The 19,152-nt window shown below is 47.4% G+C and overlaps 1 protein-coding gene across 4 annotated transcripts in view; it reads left to right on the forward strand.

Moving 5' to 3' along the window:
- The window catches only part of UGLYAH (ureidoglycine aminohydrolase), a 152,993-nt gene that overhangs the window by 124,083 nt on the left and 9,758 nt on the right, over nucleotides 1-19,152 (forward strand). The window contains exons 12-13 of one of the 4 annotated variants that reach the window (XR_015185628.1): nucleotides 14,230-14,347; nucleotides 15,732-15,785. The exons of 1 other annotated variant lie outside the window; for it this stretch is intronic. Coding sequence is in view for 2 of the 3 variants with exons in the window: in XM_086493117.1 (XP_086349243.1) it covers nucleotides 15,732-15,785; nucleotides 16,288-16,300 (67 nt within the window). In the remaining variant the exon portion in view is untranslated. Of the gene's footprint in view, nucleotides 1-14,229; nucleotides 14,348-15,731; nucleotides 15,786-16,287; nucleotides 16,343-19,152 lie in introns of all 4 variants that reach the window. 2 more of the 4 variants (XM_086493117.1, XM_086493115.1) reach the window with 2 other exon arrangements.

Raw genomic sequence — 19,152 nt, forward strand, 5'->3', positions numbered from 1 at the left:
TCGTCGTCAACATAGCCCAGACTTGCATCAGTCACATGCATTCAGTTTGTACCAATTTGTCCAATCATAAGTAGACCACTCTCGCCGACGAGAGTGGGGCCTTCGGAGGAGGGTTTTACAACGTCTCTGGTGTCGTATCTCTCTTCTCTCTCTATCTCTCAGTCTCATACACTTGCACGCACAGTGTCCATTCACTTTGTTTGTGATCATAGCATTCTCTCATTAAGAACGGAAGGCTCTCCCTTCCATAAGAACAAAGGAACCTTGAGCACAGTTCGGAGCACTCATCTTGAGCAAAGTGCAAACATTCATTCCGTTGTACCTAACATTGGTATCAGAGCTTTGGCAATTTTCTGTATCACTCAAGGAAAGAACCACAAGAATCACAAGAAATTTTTTTTGCTTGTTGCGGTCGCACGAACCCAAGTTCGCTTGGGCGTGTCGATTCCTAATTGTGTTTTTGAAGAGTGACAGGAATCCCAGGAAAGAAGGGCTTGTCCAACCTCCCCTTGTGCCTCTTTTCACTCATTGAGAGCGGACCGTGCACTTAGCGGCCGGCCAATCAACGTGAGGTGGGAAAAATCAACCTTGGTGTGAGCGCAAGGCCGCACCGGCGGAAACGAGTAGAACTCGGGTGAAGAGAAGATCCTTCTCTAACATAGATTGCAAGCTAAAGAAGAACCTCAAGAACCTCAAGACCCGCAAGAACCTCAAGAGCTCAAGAACCCAAGAACCCAAGTTCCTCGTGAACTTAAGAACCCAAAACCACAAGAACCCACGACTTCAGTGGATGGTCATCACTCGAAGCGGAATGGATACTTCGCTTGGAGGTGATGAGCACGAGAGAGGCGAAGAAGAATTTTCCCCGCCAGGAGGTTTTTCCGACCCTCCCCCTTCCCTATCTATGCCAAGGATTGCATTGAAGCAGTTGTTTCTGGAAAGTTGTTGTATTTGCCACCATCCCTTGAGGTAGTAGCAATCCTTACGCTTGTCAGCTCCTCCATGGCTATGTGCTCCTGAGCCTATTGCTCAAGAGGTTGTTGTAACATAGTGGGCTAGAACTGTAGTGGGGAAGGTGACCTGGGAGGTGAAGAACTCGTTGAGGGAGTGTAGATAGCTGTGTAAGAAGGTAGGGGTAACGGGGCTCGTGGACTTATACTGGGCACAAAGGGTCGGCGCTTCCGATGGTTGTACTTCAAAGGACTCAGTACTAGACTTTCTCGATCCTTGGATTGACCTCGTATGTGTCGTGCACTAGTCAGAAGCCCACCCAAGATTTGGGAACGAAGACCTTTAACTTAATGAACACTGGTCTAGATTCCACTAGACCGCTTGGCTAGACTTGGACGAGAGACAACTAGACCAGCTACTAGACCAGGACAAGAGACTAGACCATGACTAGACTAGGACGAGAGACTAGACCAGTTGGTCTAGACTAAGCTAGTCGAGGGGAAGTTGGACGAGTCACGTTGGACTAGAGCAGTCCAGACTAGCAGACCAACACATGCAAGAGCTTCAACCAGCTAGCTCCTCGACCAATAGGCTCAACGGAGTGAGACTTCAGTTGAGGTCCTACCGGGCATGCCAAAAATGAGAGCACTTGTAGCGGAGATAATGTATTGTGCTCTCTACAGTAGGTGCTCCTCAATGCAATGTGTGTGAAATCTCACTCCAACAGAATGAAAACAATGTAGACAATGAATAACAGAGAAAACACAATGACTCAACAGTAGAGCCTGAACAACATGGGACTTGGCTAACTCAAATGATTTAGTATAAACTCTCGCATGGCAGCACACTCACCTCCAAGCCGAGAACTCTCACATGTGCAAGGATGTTGCAGGCGTGCTACGCATGAACTCAAGACTCGAGATGCTCGACCATACAAAGTAGATGATGATGATGATGATGATATCTCCAACCACATAAGTATATAAAGAGCCACCAACGGCGAGCGGATATCCCAATCCAGCTAAGGCTATCTCCAAATTGAGGTGGTGGTGATCTGGCCACAGTGTCCCCCAGATCACCATCCATATCACTTGCCACGTGTCACTGGTGCCCAGGTGAGAGTCCATCTAGTGTGAACTCCTGACCAACTGTAACTAATTGCCAATCCTATGCCCGTGACACTAACTGCCCGTCCTATTCCCATGACACTATAGCCCTACTACAGATTGTCTTCCTCTTATTGCTCATTGGCTTTGCCATTCCCATATACCTTTTTTGCCAGAACTTATGTAGCAGAGTAATCTATACAAGGTGCTCACTACATGATGTGGGTTACCGTCTAAGGAGTGTGCTTGAAGCCTCAGGAAGGAAAATGGTGTTTGGCACGTTTTTGTGTCTCACGCGCAGACTCACATTTTGCACTATTTGAGAAATATTTTAGGTTTTTGATTCTTCTTCATATTGATCATTGCAAAGAAAAGGAAGGAGAAGAGAGGAAGAGGAGTATTCATCGTATTTGGGTTGTTTTGGTTTGCACTTGGCGGAGAAAGAAGAGGAGGAATGGGAGGCTCGTCCGATGAGCTTGTTCTCTCGTTCTCTCTCACATGGCAGTTTTGGGACGTAAAGAGCCAAGCTCTCTCGCAAGGAACCTAGAGGTGAAGAGGAAGAGACGATTACTCGCTTTCCATGAACTCAGAGGTGAAGAGGTCGGGAATGGGTGTGCTCTCTCCAAAAGTTGTTATTTCTTCGGTTGGTTTTTGTGCGAGCTATCAAAGTTGGATATAATTGAGTCTGATTGGGTTTAGTTTCTATCAGTCGATTCAAGCACTGATTTTCGGCTTTGGAGTGGAGTACACACTCAAGGTGTACATGGGCCATTGCATGTATGGTCGAACTATGTATTTTCGGCTTTGGAGTGTACACACTCAAGGTGTACATGGGCCGTTGCATGTATGGTCGAACTGTGTATTTGGGATACCAAAATCATTAATTGGAATTTATTATTGTTACAAGCTTAGATTCTTCTCTATTGCTAGATAATAGGTAGTCTATTGCATAAACCTACCCTCACTTCTGTTTGTTTGTGCTTCTCTTTCAATTCTCTCATAGCGAAAGGCCAAGTGCCTTCCCGCTGTTCCATTGAGAACAACGCACTCTAACATCTTTTTGGTGAAACCGAAGAGAAACAAACATGCAACCTTCATGTTAGGTTCACCAAAAAGATGTAGGAGGACGTCGTTCTCTAGGGGAGACCGAGAAAGCGCAAGGCCTCTGGTTGTGATAGAATTGAGAGAGGAATTTAGGTGAATTTCTGGTGGGGAATTTTGCCAAGGTGGAGTACAAACGTCCACTGGAGGTTGACACGTGTGTGAAAGATTGATCAAGTACTCGCAAAACCGGTCATCTAGTGGAATGTCAACAAATGTTTACTCTGGAACTGCTCATAGGCACAATAGATTTGGCTTGACATTATGTGCAAATCTGGGTGTTTTCTCATATTTTAGGGTTGTCCATTGCTTCGGGTTGAATTCATGTACAACCTATGGCTCATATTCATTTACACCCTGTGTGGCCAACACGACAGTCTCCAAAGAAACTTTGTGTAGCAGGGCTACAGTGTCGCAGGCACTGGACAGACAGTTACCAGACAGTTACTTGCAGTTGGGCTGGAGTTCACACTGAACGGACTTTTTCGAGGGCAGTGACACGTGGTAGGCATACGGGTGGTGGTCTAGCCGACGCGGGTCAGACCACCACGACCACAGTTTGGAGATAGTCTTAGCTAGAGTGGATATTTGTGAGCCGTTGGTGGCATGGTTGTATATATCCGTAGCTGTTTGGGGCTTTATGGATCATCCACTTTGTATGGTCTAGCCTCTAGTCTCGAGTCCTGAGTCTAGAGTTCTGCACGACACTGCACTGGCACTCTCCCTGCACATTAGAGCCTCGACCCCATTGTACCTTGAGTCTTGAGCTTGGAGCTTTGTGTGCCAGCCAGAGTTGTATGGTTATTTGAGCTTGTCGAGTTCCATTGAGTTGAGTCTGCAGTTGTGTTTTGAGTCGTGTCGTGTCTTGAGTCATATTCCACTTCTGTGTTTGAGTTATGTTCTTGTGTGATGTTTCTTCTGTTGGAGTGAGGTTTCATGCATACTGCACTGAGGAGCACCCACTCTAGAGAGCACGACACCTTTTCCTCGCTACAGGTGCTCTCATTTTTGGCACACCCTGTGGGACCTCAACTGAAATCTCACTCCGTGGGAAGTCCAGTGGAGGAGCTATTGGGTTTCACCTCTCTGTTTTGATTTGTTGGTTTCGATTTGGTTGGACTGCTTCAGCTTGGTCCAGTCTAGTTTCACCTTGTCCTGCTTATTCTAGACCTGCTGGTCTAGTCTCTCGTCCTAGTCTAGTAGTCTCTCGACCAGGTCTAGTCCTCTCTCGTCCAGGCCTAGCCAAGTGGTCCAGTAACTCGCCTTGGTCTAGTGGCGTTTAAGCCAGTGTCCACTAAGTTACAGGTCTTTGTGCCCAAGGCTTGGGTGGGCTTCTGATTACTGTATGACACATACAAGGCAGTCAAAAGAGCAACAAATCTCACTACTAAGTCCTCTAAAGTACTACCACAGGAAGCGTCAACCCTTCGTGCCAAGCAGAAGTCTACCAGCCCCATTACCCCTACCTTCCCCCTCAACCAGTTCTACACCGCCCTTGTCACCCCCATCAATAAACATCTCATCCCCTGTGTTACAGCAAGCTCCAGTGCAACAAGCTCCTACACAGACAGACATGTAGGAGCTCACAAGCGTTCTAGGTAAGGTGAATATTAAGTTTCCGACTTTCAAGGGTCTCTCCTTAGAGGACGTCAACGACCATGCTCGAAGATTTGTTTCTCTCTGCAGAGGTCATGGCCTCAACCGAGAAGATGCCTACTTAGTACTCTTCCCATCTACCTTGGATGGTTTAGCAGACAAGTGGTATAGTCAGTTTACTGAAAACCACTTTACTACTTGGGGGGCCACACTAAGACAACAATTCTATGAAGCTTTCAGACAAGGAGACTTCCAAGAAAAGGTTCTGGATGAGTTGGCCAACTTGATGCTTCAACCCAAAGAGACTTTTGCAGAACTCATGACCAAAACAAAGTCTCTGGTACCCAAGCTTCCTCAGCAACCAGGTGAGTTTATGGTCAAGAAATGGGTAGAGAAGGCTCTTCCAAAGACTTCTCAACAAAAACTCTGAGAGAATCTCCGACTTGGTCAACCTGGAGGAGTTTGTTGCTGTTGTTACTAGGATAGAGGGGGCAAGGAAGCTGTTTACCGACTCTTCTCAGGTGGAGACTGCCTTTGTACTGTTGGAAAGTCCTTTTGATCTTGACTTTACAGAGGGAACTCGAAGCCCTGAAGTTACAACGAGCTGAAAGATCCTTCTCTCTTCGATAGGAGAAGCTTCCACATCAGGAGGTTTTGGACCAAATCAAGTGCGAGCTAGAGGAGCTCAGGTTGCAACAGGAGACTAAGGCTATGGTCTAGTGTAGCTCATGCGGCTCTTCAGGGCACCCTCCAGAAGAATGCCCCTTGCGGGCTTATTGCCACTTCTGTGAAAAGTCTGGACATGAGGACAAGGATTGCTACTACCGCAAAGGATTGCGACTATTACAACAAAGTTTTGGTCCTACTCTTCAACAAGGGCCAGCACCTGCATCCAACATGGTTTTCCCCTATGGCCATCCAAACCACATGCCACCTTTGTTAACAGCCCCTCCTACGCAAGGTATGCAAAGTACTTTTCCCTCTCAGAGCTTTTATCATGCCCATACTCCCTTATCCCCTCAAAGCTTCTACGCCTCCACCTCCAACTCCATGCACTAGGAGCAAGGACCACCTCGCCCTTCGACTCGCCCATTGAATCGACCCATTTTGTTCTACGGATGCGGGCAATATGGTCATTACCATAGCAAATGCCCTCTACCAGAAGGGTCCCCTCCCTACCATTATTGCCCTGAAGCGAAGGATCACTACAGTAAGGATTGTCCCAAACTTCTGCATCCACGGCTTTGAGCCCAAGTCAAAGCCAAAATGAGTTTACCTTTCCCAAGGTCAATCTGAAAGCAGTTTGCATCGTCCCTCAACCATCACCTTCTACTCATGTCGTGGCCCCTAATGACAAGTTCAAGCAGGTACAGGAGCCCGCTGGTGTTCTCACTCAGGCCCAGAGGGCATCCTTGGGTCTTAGCCTTCCGAACAATTCCCCCTCTTTCGCCTACGTTTCCACCCATGGATACCCCGCTTCCAACTATCGACAAGCCCTCCCCTCATGCCAAGCAAGGATCTTCATCTCTGCTCTCAGATATTGATGAAGCTTTCTAAGAAGTAGTAGCCGACCTACAGCAGATTAAGGTGCCTGTGAAACAATCTTGAAGAACACCTTCCAACAAGTGTCGCTCTATGACATGCTGCGGCTAGATGCGAGTTTTAGAAGTGAGACCCTTGCAGTTATTCAGTCACTTTACCCCATAGTAGGTCCTAGTGGCGGGCACCTCCCAGTGCAACCATCGAAGTCCTATATGATATCCTATCCAGCTGCTCCCCTCACGGATTATAGAAGCCCCGTCTCACCATGTCCGTCTTGGGGCAGCGATTCTCACGAGTAATTGTGGATGGTGGATCTGGCATCAACATGATGTCTGAGTTCACTATGTTGGCTTTAGGCCTGCAGCCTACTCGTCCTTTCCCCTTCACAGTAACATTGGCCAACCAGAGGACAATATTGAATATACCCTATGGGCATAGTGGAAAAGGTGCCTCTGCAGGTACAAGATTTCACCTTTAGTTTGGATTTTGTTGTGGTTCGTCTTCCATAGGTTGCGGAAGGATTTCCTCTGCTCATGAGTAGACCATGGTTGCGGCACACTAGAGCACAGCATGATTGGGGAAATGACTCAATGTGGATACATACTCCTGGCTCCCCTATGAAACCCATTAAACTTGAAGGAGTTGTGGATACAGTGGTGCACCATAGTTCCTTATCAATAGAATCCAATCTTGAACTAAATCAGCCTACTCTACGTGATGGGTCAGAAGAAGATAGTGCTGGATTGGTTGGAAGCTACCAAGTCTATGCCTTGTTATGGGGTCTCTATTCAATCTTTGCCGAAGGATGCAGTAGTGTGGAGGTCACAGAGTTGGATGAACTACTACCCTTCGACAAGCTTCCGCAAAGCAGGTTCCAAGCACAAGGGTATATTTGGACATTCTTTAGTTTCTGCTATTGTTTTTGCTTTCTGACAATCGACTCCTTTGTGGCCTTCCCTCGCCCCTCTTCACACACTCTCTCTCTCTCTCTCTCTCTCTCTCTCTCTCTCTCTCTCTCTCTCTCTCTCTCTCTCTCTCTCTCTCTCTCTCTCTCTCTCTCTCTCTCTCTCTCTCGCGTTGTGCTGCTGCTGCTGTCGCGCTCGCGCTGTGCTACCCCCCTGCACTGCCTCGCGCTGTGTTGCTGCTGCGCTTGCACCTGCACGCTGCGCGCAGTGCTGCTCGCCCTCGCCCTTGCGCGGTGCTGCCCCCCCTGCGTTGCCTCTGCAACCCCCCCCCCCCCCCCCCCGGGCTCTGCCTGCAGCTGCGCCACACACCGCTCCCCCGCGTAAGGCGTCCCCTCCCCCCCTTCTTCTACGTGTAGATTCCCCCCCCCCCCTCTTTTACACGTAGGATGTCCCCCCCCCTTCTTCTACGCGTAGGAAGTCTTTAAAATTCATTTATTAATTAATTTATTTTTATTTTTTTAATTTTTTTTTCTCCCCCCCCAACATGGTATCAAGCACACTACACTATGTTGTATCGGCTTAGTCTCATAGCTCAATTTGGCCTTTTGAATTCGTTTTGAATACGTTAATATATCATTTTATTTCCCTTTTCTTTTTGACACCCCCTACCCCCCCCCCCCCCCCCCCCCCCCTTCTTCCCCCCCCCCTCTCCCTCTCTCTCGTCTGAACTCTATCACTCCCCCACTTGCCCAGCCACCGCGCCCGCTGCTAGTGTGGGTGCACACGTACGCTTAGGGACCCCTTGACGGACGGCGATCGAGCATGAGGAAGCTGAACGATAAAGCCCACCCCCTAGAGGATGCCATACAAAAGTGCAAAGAGGAAATGACAGAGGCCACTACCAAGATGAATCGCAAGCTCTGGGGCACAATAAACATACTCGAAGGACGCATGCTGATCCAAGAGAGCAAGATAAGTACGTTGGAAGACCGAGTGACGACTCAAGAGGCAGAGATTGCATCGCTCAAGAAAGATCTCTCCGAAGCCCGATCAAGAAACACACTGGAAGAGGGCGAACTGCAACCCTCAGTAATCGAAGAAATCAACACAATCAAGGAGCAAGTATGGGCCATCAAAGAGGGAGAAGAGCAACACAAAGAAATGATGACTTCTTGGGTGGATGTTCTTACCAAAACTCAACAGAAGGTTGATGAAGCCGAGAAATGGATCAAGGTGGCCAAGAAAGGAAAAGGCAAGGAATTAACGCCCACGTCCACACTCACTATCATTAATCAAACACTAGAGGAGGAACAAAGGAGACGGATGCACGCTTTACATGTGAGAATTTGCGGTCTTAAAGACAAAGGCAATGTGGACGAAGAAGTAAAAGAACTCACAGCCTTGATGGGGGTGCATGAGCCGACGCACACAAGGGCATGGAGAGTGGGCAACATAAAGAAAAATGGAAGCAGTGGAGAAACCTCAAAAGAAAGAGCACTCATCCTCCGTTTTCCCTCCATGGAAGCGAAGAAGTACTTCTTGAAGAAAAGACCAACTCTTAAAGAGACTGGCATCTTTCTCGGGAAAGATCTCACTCTCTCACAGATTGCGCATATGCAGGAAGTAATGCCGGAAATTAGAGCGGCAAGGGGAAAAGGCAAGATTGCCTTTTACCGAGATGGAAAAGTGGTAATACTAGAGCGACGCTCCACATGACGGTGCGAGACTTATGGGACCACACTCAGAGTGGCTGCCTGGAAGTGTAATGGATCTATGCGTCTTGATGTAGGTGCTTTTGAGGAAGCTATACTGGAAGAGACATCATCTTTTACTCTGAGACACACCAGGCCCTTGGGCAACCCATGCCTCACATCAGTGGATACAAGTGGGAGACAGCTTACAGACAAGAGACACGCTCAGAGAACAGAGGACGGAGCTCGGGGGGAGTGGCAGTGTTATTTAGAGAGGATCTGCAGCCACTGATACATATAGCCTGCAGGGATGAACAGGCTAGGTACATGTGGGTGAGATTGAAAGCAGAGACAGGCAGATATCTCTACCTAGCTATTTGCTACTTTCCCCCGAGTACATCAGTTTATGCATCACCCAGAGGACAGTCCCCTTTCTCTATTCTAGATGATGATATATGGGAGTTCTCTAGAGATGGTGACATTATCATACTAGGGGACTTCAATGCTAGGAATGCCCATCACCAGGCAGTGTTTTATGATACTTCAGAGGAGATGCTAAGAGAGCTAGATGTCATGGAGACGGGCTTGTCCAGACTATCACACGATGTGGAATATACTGAGTATGGGCGACACCTGATAGACATGGGCACTGCACATGAATTGGCCATCTTGAACGGCCTACAGAGATTTCCTGCTCTGCGGGAGGTTTTACATGCTTCCCACACAGGCATGGAGCCAGCACAGTGGACTATGTCATGGCACAGCCGAATCTCATCGCTAGTATCCAAGATCTCACAGTTGGGCCCAGACCGGTCGGGGTAGCAGTAGATCATGCTCTGGTGTCGATGACCATCTCTTTCCAGTTCAATGTAGCACACAGGCCACGGGTAGCAGCCCCTACTCGCTACACATTCGCACAGGAGACGGATTCTGTATACATGGACGGATCTACAGACGCCTATGCACTGAGGACCCGGGGCGACCTTTGGAGGAGCTAACTACTATACTGACACAGACATTGCATGAGGCAGCAGCAAAAGCATACCCACACACCCAGCCTGAGCAGAGCCGCCGATCAAGAAGCATGCCCCAGAACACCTGGTACGATGAGGAGTGCTGCCAGACTAGAGCCAAACTTCAAAGGGAGGTGCTATTGGGGGATGTCACTCACATACAGTCACAGATTGACTTCCGACGCCTGGTACGGTGGAAAAAGAGAGCTTTCTTGGCTCGACTCGAGCAGGATCTATATCAACTATTCTTGAGTAAGGACTCGCGGGAGGCAAGGCGGCTCTTTCATGAGCAGTCCCCCCCCCCCCCCCCCCCCCTGCAATTTCCTCCACAGAGACTTGGGGTCAGTACGCATCATCCTTGTACACAGTACCTGGACAACCGCCCCTCCCCAACCCCCCCGACCTATGCCCACACACATGTGCTTTTTTCACCGCTGAGATGGTGAAAAAAGCTATTGACAGGATGAGGACTGGGAGAGCATATGATCATGATGGCTTAGTCGCTGAGCATTTCATGCATGCCAAAGACCTACTAGCAGAGCTTCTAGCAGTTATGTTTAACCGTGCCATGTGTGAGGGCCTACCGGACACTTGGAGCCTATCTACGATCGTACCTATCTTCAAGGCAAGAGACCCCATGGAGCCTAGGAATTATCGCACTATTATGATTGGGCACACACTAGCATGGTTGTATGCATCCATTCTTGAGCAACAGCTGAGTAGATGGGTAGAGAGGGAAGGAATGCGTGCAACTGGGCAGGCAGGGTTCAGGAGAGGCTTCTCTACTCTTCACCATATCTTCACACTCAAGGCCATCATTGAGGAAGGCAGATCTCATGGGAGACGGATCTATTGTAGCTTTGTGGACTTCCGCAAAGCTTTTGACACAGTACCCAGAGCTAGATTGATGCGCAGATTACAGGAAATGGGAGTATCCACAAAGCTCATTTGGGGGATCATGGCATTGTACAAATCAGTAGTAGGGTATGTACGCACCCCGGAAGGACTCTCTACACCGGTTCACTCCACTATTGGGGTGAAGCAAGGCTGCCCGCTCTCTCCTACTCTTTTCGGTATGTATGTGGATGAGGTTTTTGACTACATTGACAGCGATGGGGATAAAGGTGCACAGCTGGCAGGGACATGGATTCCACTTCTCCGAATCCCCAAAGGGAATGCAACATCAATTGGATACTCTGCATACGTTTGCCCACGAAAGTGGTTTGTCTGTCAACCTTGGTAAAACCAAGGTTATGGTGTTTAATACCACCCCACAGTGGATCAGGAGGTCAGCATCTACATTCACATACGGCCAGGAGACTGTGGAGTACACAGACGCTTACACTTACCTTGGAGTGGTTTTCAGCGGACCCACATTCTCACTCAGAAGAGCAGCAGAGACCAGACTGACTAGAGCCCACGCAACACTGGGTAGATTGGAGAGGATGTGTTCGCAGGTTCAGTTTCAGGAGCCCCGGACGAAGCTCTGGCTCTTTGACACCTTGGTGGCCTCAGCATTGCTCTATGGGGCCGAGATATGGGGGCCCTCTTTGGATCACCACGGGAGGTCGGGTCGCACAGACAGATGGGGGAACATGGAGAAACGTCTCGTCTCTATGATCTCGCGGCTCATTAGAGCCAAGGCATCAGTACCACGGGCATTATCCGCGCAGAGCTAGCGGCCCCCCCCACTAGTGGTGGAGGCGCTCACCAGATCGGTCTCCTTCATAAACCGCACATGGGAACTTCCCAGAGATAGATATGCTCGCATAGCACTTGAGTCCTCTCGACAATTAGCCATACAAGGAGATACAACATGTTGGTAGGGGGAGATGACATCATGGTTTCAGGCGCATGGGTTCAGCATAGACAGGCTGCCACCATTCCAGTACTCATTGGATGCACCATCTCTCATTCTTACACGATCGGAGATCACCAAGCTCATCCGCCAAGACCTGACCCAGCTAGACACCAGGAGGACATGGATACAACCAGCACAAGAATTGGGCACGAAGATGGATTTCTATAGAGACCACCTTCTCAAACTTACGGAAGATGGTTTTGTGACGAGACCAAGATACATGGATACCCACTTGTCTCATGGGATACGATGTGCTATTGGCCAACTACGCACATCGTCTAACTAGCTGCGGATTGAAACTGGGAGATACAGCGGAGTACCAGCAAAGGCCAGGACATGCCCCTTGTGTGACATGGAACCGGAGACAGAGCTGCATTATACATGCCGCTGCCCTGTCTACTACGAGATACGAGGCCGCTTCCATTGCTTGTTCAGAGAGGGTTTTGGACCACTCGCAAGAGTAATGGGATACGAAGATCAGAGATGCCTAGGTTTGTTCTTGCTCGAGCTACGCAGACACAGAGAGAGCCTGATGAATGGCAGGGCTAGCCAGTCTCAAAGACGGATCACAGACTTCTTCAGAGCAGACACAGGACAGCCGCAAGAGCCACTCCCACAGCAGAGCTCCCCCTCGCCTCACACCAGCGGCACATTGATCGACCGAGCGATTGAACTGGGGAAATCCAGGCGCCCACGACTGCGAAGGACTACACAGCACCGACGGAGGCTACGTCAAAAGATTCGGAGCACGCTGGCCAGGCATGCACGACACCCAGTCAGACTACTAACCATGGAGGAAATTGATGAGATTCGCCAACGACCGATGCTAGATTTTTTGTAATAAACCGTCCACTTTTGCTTAGTCTTTTGCTTAGCTCACATCGATCAACCTAGGATCCCATAGTATATATCTTTGTTTGTACTGTTGTTAGGTTATTTTCGTTACTCTGACTTTGTATCAGATCCACCACCTTGTAACTTTCTGGTCTCATAGGTCACTATGGCCTTTTGAAGACGTTAATATAACATTTCATTTCATTTCATTTCTCTCTCGTCCCTGCCCACCCCCTACACCCTACCCTCGCCCCTACCCACCCCCCTCTCATCCTCACCCCTACCCCACCCCCTCAACCCTCGCCCCTCCCTACTCCTCTCTCACCCATACCCACCCATCCTCGCCCCTCACTACCCATCTACTCACCCCTCCCTCCCTCTTGAATCCTCGCCCCTACCCACCCCCTCTCGTCCCTCTCCACCCCTCTACTCAACACCCTCGCCCCTACTCACCCCCTCCTTTCCTCCTCGCCCCTACCTACTAGTGTTTACAAGAACCTCCCCTAGCCCCTACCCACAAGTGTTCACAAACTTGCTTTAGTGTAGTTTCTCAGGGCAAAAAATTGGCAATTCCAAGCAAGTTTGGAGGGTCGCCAAGACAAAAACCAGCTAAATTTGGAGGATTTTTCCAAAACCAGTTTTAACCTGGAACGGTTTTTTTCCTTTTGATTACATTTCCATTACCCTCTCCGTTTTGAGCTTTTGCTGCAAACTTGGGCCTTCTTAAGGTTCTACTTTCTATGTAGGCTATCTCACTATGGCAAGTTGCCGGACTTAAATACCTACATTTCATCATGTCTTCTCCACATTGGTCAGTCGGGTTGACTGCAGATTTCCTGCTAGTTTTAATATTCTCTGATAGTTTCAGTATCCTCTCTAGTTTCAATATTCTCTGTCAGTTTCAGTTTTATCTCTCATCGGGACGGTGAGTGGTCTTGTGGCGGGCAACGTGTAGTAGGGCTACAGTGTCGTAGGCACTGGACAGATAGTTAGTTGCAATTGGACTGGGGTTCACACTGAATGGACTTTTACGTGGGTAGTGACACGTGGCAGGCATACGGGTGGTGTTCTAGCCGACGCGGGTCAGACCACCATGACCACAGTTTGGAGATAGTCTTAGGTGGATTGGATATTTGTGATCCGTTGGTGACTCTTTATGGTTGTATATATCCATAGTTGTTTGGGGCTTTATGGCATAGTTACTCGGAACGGGGAATGGGGAACGGGGACCTATTTCAGATACTCATGTTTGAAACACGGAATGGGGATTTGGAACGGGAAATTGGGATGGGAACAGGGAACGGGGACCTGAAAATGGCCATTCCCTGCTACTATGCAAGTTTATGGATCATCCACTTTGTATGGTCTAGCCGCTAGTCTCGAGTCCTGAGTCTAGAGTTTTGCACAACACTGCACTGGCACTCTCCCTGCACATTGGAGCCTCGACACCCCATGGTACCTTGAGTCCTGAGCTTGGAGCTTTGTGTGCTGCCAGCGAGAGTTATATGGTTCTTTGAGCTTGTCGAGTTCCATTGAATTGAGTCTGCAGTTGTGTTTTAAGTCGTTTCGTGTCTTGAGTCATATTTCACTTCTGTGTTTGAGTCATGTTCCTGTCTGATGTTTCTTCAGTTGGAGTGAGGTTTCATGCATACTGCACTAAGGAGCACCCACTCTAGAGAGCGCGACACCTTTTCCTCGCTACACTTTGACGGCGGCAGCAGCGCCACCGTGTCTGCATCTATCCCTGGCAAGTAGAACTATTCAACTACAGACCACCTGTTTGGCTCTCCCCTCTCCCCATTACATGATATGTTCACAGAAGAGTTTTTTGACATTTTTAAGAGATAGCTTATTGGGCTATTCTTATAAGTAAAGATCCTTATTGCAAAATGGAACATTCATCTTATCGGTGCAATAATGATTTGTTGCCTCTATGTAGAACTTTCATGATTGAAAAAGTGCTACAGGTTTTAGCGTGTATAAGGCCCTGATCGGTGAGAAGGGTAGGTATGTGTATCCATGTTTTGGAAAAAGCTGGCGAAGAAGTAAAGGATTTATTTCTAATGCGGTTGTGCCAAACATCCCTCTCATCTGTTGTTGTCATCCACTTTGTTTTAGAGCACTTGAGAATGTAAAGTCAGTGTCCAATACTTCTGCGTTGACTGCAAACTCATGCCCAACCATTAGGGTGTCACTCAAATCGTAATGGTGACCGGCATACATGGGAGCATCGCTACAGTCATTATCACTGGATGCGTTGCTGTCATCTAAATTTCCCACCACCACATGTTGCCAGAGAATGCATTTGAGCATGCACTGTCGATCTACAGGTAGTACGGAACCTAACTGCACCATGGATTTGCTGCTTTGACGGAGATCGAGTTTGATAACATTATTAGAAGTTTCTTTGCTGAGACAATCAACAGGTTTACACAAAGTTAGAGGTGATTTGGCCAAAGAGCAGCCCATGAATCGATCTAGTATTAGTTAATTATTTGGCGAAATATTTCTGCTTTGCAGCATGATGTACGGTGTTCTCTCTGGCTCACAGATTTATATGGCTTCTAACAGTGCTACATAATTTTTGTTACTCTAGTGCAACATTACACTACTTGTAAGGGAAAAAAGATAAGGTATGCATAGCAAGTACACAGGAGTAACTTGAGAGGGTTCAAAGAGCTCATCAGTTCAAGTGATTTGGAGGTGTGTCCTTTGATTGCTTGCTCAATTGTTTAGCATCGTTTAGTTTCCTTCTTCATTCAAATTTGACTGTTAGACGTACAAGATCTTTTATGAAGATACGGCAAAATTTTGTAAGAGCCGAGTCCCCAAATGGGTTAATGAGTTGAAACGCAGGCTTTGATTTTAGCAACATGAAGGGGGCAACTCCCTTAGTGCTCTTAATGCACACAATATTACCTTTAGAGCTGTGTCTCCTATGCATTGGGGGTATTAGTGGAAATAAGCTGTTCAATTTGTTGAAAAGAACTCTAACAAATGGAAAGAGAGTAGTCAAACTAAATTTACTAAAAACAAGGGAAGAAGTGACTGTGCAAGCTTCTTTCCAAAAATGGACTCAATTCTCGTTGGCTAGTTTTAATCTCAAGCTCGTAATCCGTGTATTCAATCAGGTATCCAGTCCAAGCTGGTGATGCTATTTGGATGGCACCATTTGTTCCACAATGGTATGTTGTCATGTAGTTTCTCTAATTTCTACGCATATTTTGTTTAGAGATATGTTGCTTGTGATCATTGCTCAATTCTACGCCTAACCATTGATAAAGAGTGGGAAACACACACCACTCTTAGGCCTCTATGTGGACTGCTACTCTTTATCTCGAGTCTTTTGCATAAGCATGCTCAAAACACGAACTGGGTTTTTCTGATTTTGCGAGCTTTTGAGTAGTAAGTTCACAACTCTTTGAGAATGAATAAGCGAGCAATTTGAAGGGTCGCACACCAGCTGCTTCTGAAGGTTACCCTAGCCATATTTCAAAGAACCTTAGAGTTTCTAAGGTTCAGCAAGGATTTAGGTGAAAAAAACTTAAACAGAGGGCCTATTTGTGCTGGTTAAGCAGGGAGGCTGCCTGCTTTCAACAAGCATAAGGGCTGCTTGTATTTAAAACAGTAATTCTCAGTTTTATTAGTAAAGGCTTTGTGATGAAATAACTTAATTTCTGAATGCAGGACAAGAAGATGAAACCACCTTCCGTGCTCCTCCAATAGCATCCATCCAATGCATGTATGGGTTTAACTGAGCATTGAGTAGATTGTGGTTGTCTCTGTTGTCTCCTGGTCATTGTCCATACAGTTGTTATTTCTGTTGGTCAATGTTGCTCGTTGTCTTAGTCTCTTAGCATCACTAGTTGAGAATGGGAGGATGATGTAGAGGCTGTGGGAGGAGGAGGTAGTACCGTTGTGGTAGTGGGGTACTTTGAGAAGCCACAACAGGTTGACACCTCTTGTGGTATACTTGCAAGTCATCCAACTAAGTAGACCGACTAGAGGACCAACACAATAGAAAGAACTAGACTTACTGCTCAAATCTCAAGGCCTGTCCTACCTAGCAATCGGACAGGCTTCCTAAGGGGCATGCAACAGAAACCTCCCAGGCCAAGAGATGAACCAAGGGGGGTGACCAAGCAATCCAAAAAGTAACTGTCTTGCACGAGATGATCAGCACACTTGAAGCTACACAATAGTCTCAAAAGCCCATTGGCCCCTGTGAAGATGGCCTCGTGGCCATGCAAGTTTAGTACATTATCATGAGCAAACTCTGCATTCAACAGCTGCTCATCACGAATAGGCAGATCATACCTCTGAGCCCATAGGCCTGTCACCATCCTTAACTCAGCCTACACAATTCTAGCGAAGGCTTTTAGTTTGAGGATCCAGCCAATCCTTGGAAACCTGATTTATCCCATGTAGACTAGGTAGTGCAGTATCCTCGACTATATCCTCCCTTATTAGGATTGATGATACGTCTTCTGGACTTCGAGAACACACACAATTGAAGAAATTGGAGTTTTATACTGAGGATGGGTGCGGCAACATTGTCGCTGCTCATAGTTAGGTACTGATTGCAGGTGGGCGAGGGACGAAATTTGCTTTGTCCAGATCTGTCATACAGGGCTGCCCCCTTGTGCCTTTCCTATCCCCCCCCCCCCCCCCCCCCCCTCCCTTTTCTTTCAGAGGCCTTGAGTACTTATCTCATGACTCAAGCGATTAGTGTCTAATATCATCCAGCTCTCCCCCTTCCTTGGAGATAAGTCAGCCTGCCCTCTATCAATCTCTTGAGGCATTGCACCTAAATTCATCACGTTTGAAAATCTCTCCAATAAGAGGCCTTTAGCTCTAGACTCGTTGGTTAAATCTTTGAGCTCTCTTGGGATTGTTCCTACGACGTTAAAACTTATCTTCTTCTTCTTCTTCTTCTCTGCTAAGCAGGGCCGTGAAACTCCCATTCTCACATGAAGAAACCTGGAGTGAGGGCATCCTCGCTCAAGCAACTCCAACGTGTAACCCCGCAATGCATCAGGCAACTCTAACCGCTAAGAAAGGCCTTTCCAAATGAGTCTGCATATCCTCCATGACACCGTACCTAACATGGCCCACATCTCCATTCGATAGGCCTCCTATGTCTTCGAAGGCTATTTTGCCCAAAGGAGGTCACTGCAGAGAGATAAAGCTATCTCTCTGATCTGCATGTGGCTCTGTCACAAGACGGGCACCACGTGCCAATAGAAAGGAACAGACTGAAAAGACTTTGAGCACTCAATAACAACTGAATTGAGAGAGAGAGAGAGAGAGAGAGAGAGAGAGAAAACATGCGACATGGAGTGGCAGAATTCCACCCCAGAGAGTATTGGCCGCAAACCTTGGCGTCCCTTTTAGTATTTCTTTATATTGCATCAACATAGTACAAGCCTGTACTCCAGACTTTGCACCTTCTCCAGGAAGCATGCCTGAGAATGAGCCCATGGCCTCATATTTAAAGGCCCTAGGCCCAAAAGCAATTTACATGAAAAGCCTTCAAACTCAAAAGCATCTGGTCCAAAAGCGATGCCCAAAAGCTGCCAGCATAATTTACAAAAATCCGTACAACTGCCATGTCAGCACCGCAAATCTTTGTGTGTGTGTGTGTGTGTGTGTGGGTTCTGCTTTATTTTAATCCCTTTGTCACTTGGGCCCCATCGAACGGGGTCCCATAAGTTGGTAGGAGTTCTTCTTCTGTTGTTGCTTGTTCTTCTTAGGTTTCAGGCCCCTCGGCCGTGATTTGAAGGTTGGCTCTGCTCTTCAGTGACTTGACACGTCAGCAGTTTGTGACATCCCCCCTTCTTGAAAGAAAGTAATCGTCTGCGATTACAACATATCTGCAAAACAATTCAAAATTCCGAGAGACAATCTGAGGGATAATCAAAAAAAAAATTTGGTTAAGAGTTGGCTTCTCCTTTCGGCTCTTTTGATCAAGGAGTTGGCTTCTCCTTTCGTCCAGATCGAAACTCTTGATATTCCGACGTAGTAAAATTAGCCATCATACCCAGACCGCACTGATCTTCCATGGGTGTCTTGATGCACTAAAATTACATACCCAGGCAATCTCATCCAATTAGGAATATTCAATGGGTGGCACATCACAATGCAACACAAATACTCACATATGCATGTTACAAGACATAAACATAAAGTCGTCGATAAACTCTCCCCGCGCAAATAACCATCCGGGTGTCGTGCCGTGGCACGTACATAGTGTGAAATAAAAACATTCGCCTCACTTTTGACAATTCTCGATGTATACAAATAAAAGCAATCATGTATATATTGTGATATATGTTGAAGCGTCTACTGCAGTCATTATCATGTACATACCTATCCGGGGAGTCGTGGCCCTGGATGTGGCACATTTGCGTACTTTTCCACTTGATAAGATGCTTAATTTAGTTTGACAATGTACATAGTCCAAGTGTTTCATGGTGGCACACTCATCTCGCCTATAAAGACTAATGCGGGCAAAAACTGCCAAAAATAGCAACTAATAGGTGCCGTTGCAGA

Source organism: Adiantum capillus-veneris, chromosome 21 (genome assembly GCF_014529385.1).
Source record: "Adiantum capillus-veneris isolate H3 chromosome 21, ASM1452938v2, whole genome shotgun sequence".
Classification (NCBI taxonomy): domain Eukaryota; kingdom Viridiplantae; phylum Streptophyta; class Polypodiopsida; order Polypodiales; family Pteridaceae; genus Adiantum; species Adiantum capillus-veneris.